The 3,226-nt window shown below is 41.3% G+C and overlaps 1 protein-coding gene across 5 annotated transcripts in view; it reads right to left on the minus strand.

Annotated features, from left to right (window-relative positions):
• The window catches only part of LOC143116714 (tumor protein 63-like), a 30,084-nt gene extending 27,372 nt beyond the window's left edge, over positions 1–2,712 (minus strand). For all 5 annotated transcript variants that reach the window (XM_076278010.1, XM_076278008.1, XM_076278009.1 and 2 more), the window contains exon 1: positions 2,490–2,712. In XM_076278010.1, the coding sequence (XP_076134125.1) occupies positions 2,490–2,531 (42 nt within the window). In that variant the 5' untranslated portion in view covers positions 2,532–2,712. The remainder of the gene's footprint in view (positions 1–2,489) is intronic.
• Between the last annotated feature and the right edge of the window lie 514 nt (positions 2,713–3,226).

Genomic DNA, 3,226 nt, shown 5'->3' on the forward strand with positions numbered 1-3,226 from the left:
ACGACCACCTGAAAACATCCACAACACCTTTCTCTCATTCTCCCAGGGAACAAAAATAATGCACAACACTGCTTGCTTTAAGGCAAAACATTTCACAGTAGCCATACTTTATAACACATTTTATACACTTAGAGAATGCCTGGTATTATAACATGCTATCATATGTATACTATCTGTTTCATACTTCTGCACTTCATTACTATCTATCTTTATTCAAACAGTCAGAATATCCGTGCTGACTGCCTTCCACCGGCATGTCTCCGTTTACTATACCAAACAACCCCCCTACCCCCATTTTAGAGCTTAGATGCTTCAGAGCATTAATCAAACAATCTGGACTTTAGAGGGGTTACCTGAGACTTTTTAGGGGGTGTTGGGTGTGTGGGTGTGTGTGTGAGTGGACTGTGTTTTTACACACACACACACACACACACACACACACACACACACACACACACACACACACACACACACACACACACACACACACAGGCCATCTAACAACGTGTTGACAATAGCTTTGTGCCAAGAGACAGCAGGTTCTGGAGGTGGCAGGCAGAACAACCACCTGCCAACCAGGAATGGAGGGCTTTTCTGGGGAACAAACAGCTCCCAGCACAGTCAAATCCAGCCCAGAATATCAAAGCTTGGGTAACTCCTGAAGGGGTTTGCCCTTAACGTTCTACTGAGGAAAAGAGGGAACTAGCCAAGACAATGTGCTTTCCTTGCTTGCTTTGTGTTTACAAGTGCTTGTGAAATGACTGTCAAGTTGCAAATGTAAATGGTAAGACTCTCTCACAAAAAACAACATGGAGCTAATGGTAACTTAGCGACAAACCAAAAAGTTTTTAAGTCAACATTTTTTAGAGCATTACACTAAAGTCAGATTTATTTTCATGTCAAAGTATCTGGGTTGGTTTTGAACATTTCAATCCCTCTAGAAACAGATTGAATGGGTCTATACTCAGAGACCTAGCAGGGAGGTGTTTTGAAATGATACAGTAACAACGAGGATGAACCAGGAGGAACAGAATGAACCAGAAACGAGACCTTTCTATTTAACTTTATATTTATGCTATTCTAAACAATAATAAATCAAGAGTTCATTAGCAAAAACCGCCAAATGTCATTTCAATGAATTTTCATAAATATTTTTTTAAATTGTGAACTTCAAGTTTACTGTTTGATTAATAACCTGGAATGCACACTAAAAAGTCATGATTTTTCAAATAAGTCATCTGTTTTTGCAAATAACATTTTGCCATTAACAAGGTGGCCACAACCAACATCAGTATCACACATACGGGCCACTTTCAATTTCTCTCTCCTCTCTCCACTAGTCAGCACACACATTCACATACATGAACTACCAACATATCACATTCCCAGAACATGCATAATTTCCCAACCCCATTTTATGGCACAGTGGAAAGAGATCTCAAACTGACAACAACCTGCTTTTATTTCCTGTTTGTGACAAACCAGTCTGTAAAATGTAAAATACCAATATGACATTAGACTTGTGTCACTTTTTTCCTAACATCTAAACTAGCAATGTAATGCAAACATCTGTTTTGTACGTCGGCCCATAAAGCCGTTTTAGCTCGGAGGGCTGACTGGGACCCACTTGCATAGTTGTCCACAGCTGCAATTATAAATCTGAAAACACAGTCATTCGTCTACTCCTGGACACCACTGCACTTATGGCCACTACAGATGGTCGCTGGGATCAAAGGCTGTTTCTCCTATATAAATAATCTTGTCAATCAGACACAAAACTACATTATTTACCTTATTTACCTAAGACAAACACACACAATCAACAGTGGGCATAAATAAACAAAGCAAAATTGATGTCAGTTTTGAAATTGAGCTGCACCCAGTCAAAACAATTCCACATAAAAAAAGTCCAAATTTAAGCAAGCTATGAATCCAGGCTGAATCCTTATCATGTGACACCTCATAACCCCTCTAATGATGGAGAGCCATCATCCTTAACACTACCGACACAGAGACACTAGCGCCAGCACCAAGGAGACACACATCGGCCATTTTACAGACAAAGCAAAAAAAAAAGCAGAAGTGAGAGACAATGGCTGAAGTGTTTACATTCCCCTACTCTCTTGACTATAGCAAACACATTCAGCGCCACTGACTGGAAAACAAACACTCTACGAGATGCCGCCTAAAGTTTGCTGCCCCTTTTTTTCCTATTTTTTTTTGTTTAAAGGCATTGATATGACTCAACTTTACAAAAAAAAAGAATTTACTCTCAACACTGCACTATAGTTTACCACGACACAAATCTAATTAAAAAAGACATAGCATGAAAATCAAATCACATATTTCAGTCTCAAAACAATGGCAACTATAGGGCCTATTCTCCTAACCCACTTTGGGTCCCATGGGTGCCTGTGAGCTGTGAATGGACAACAGAGCAGCATCCGATGGTCGGTGAGGTGCTATCGACAGGTCGCCGCTGGCCTTACCTCACTGTACGAGGCCGATGGGGTGGTCTCCAGGTACAACATATTGGCACTGAGGTTAAGCAGAGCAGCGGCTGTGTGTTCCACCGGCTCCAGGGTTCTTTCGCCTGTGTTCTCCCGTAAGGAACTCGCGATGGGCCGAAGGCGTAAAGGGGGGATGCGAAGGAGGAACAGAATAAAATGGGACAAGGGGGTCTATGGGGAGCAAGTCTATAGGAATTCTCAGGATAAGCCCTATATACTGGGGACAGGGAAAGGGGAGGGAACTCAGAAGCTACCTGTCCAATACCTGTCCTGAACCCACACCCAGTTTTTTGGAGGAGTGCTGTCTCCTGCTGTCTTCTCTTGAGGAAAACGGCTGGAGGAGCCTTTCAGCAAACTGAGCAGTTAATGCAGGAGCTACGGTCCAAGATGCACATTTTTGACTCCTTTGTCTCCTCTCTGTCCATGGTCATCTGGTTTTGCAGAATCACTGGCTGATCACTGCACTAATGGTTTTTATATTAATTTGTGTTATTTATGTTTGACAGTGGTCAAAATATAAGAAATGGGGAAAGATTTAGTGTGAAATTATCTTGTAAATGCAATCACAAATCATTAATTATCAGAACTGAATAAAAAATATTTTAGAGTGCTAACGGACAAGTAACTTTGAAGAGTTACATCAACAACTTCACCAGAGGAATTACAGTCAAACACCTCAATAAAACTCTGACACACCTTACAGGTGTGCAGCCTCT

This window comes from Alosa pseudoharengus, unplaced genomic scaffold, assembly GCF_046254945.1.
Source record: "Alosa pseudoharengus isolate Yale_2024_CS ecotype anadromous, Long Island Sound unplaced genomic scaffold, YU_APseudo_1.1 YU_APseudo_1.1_scf_11, whole genome shotgun sequence".
NCBI lineage: Eukaryota > Metazoa > Chordata > Actinopteri > Clupeiformes > Clupeidae > Alosa > Alosa pseudoharengus.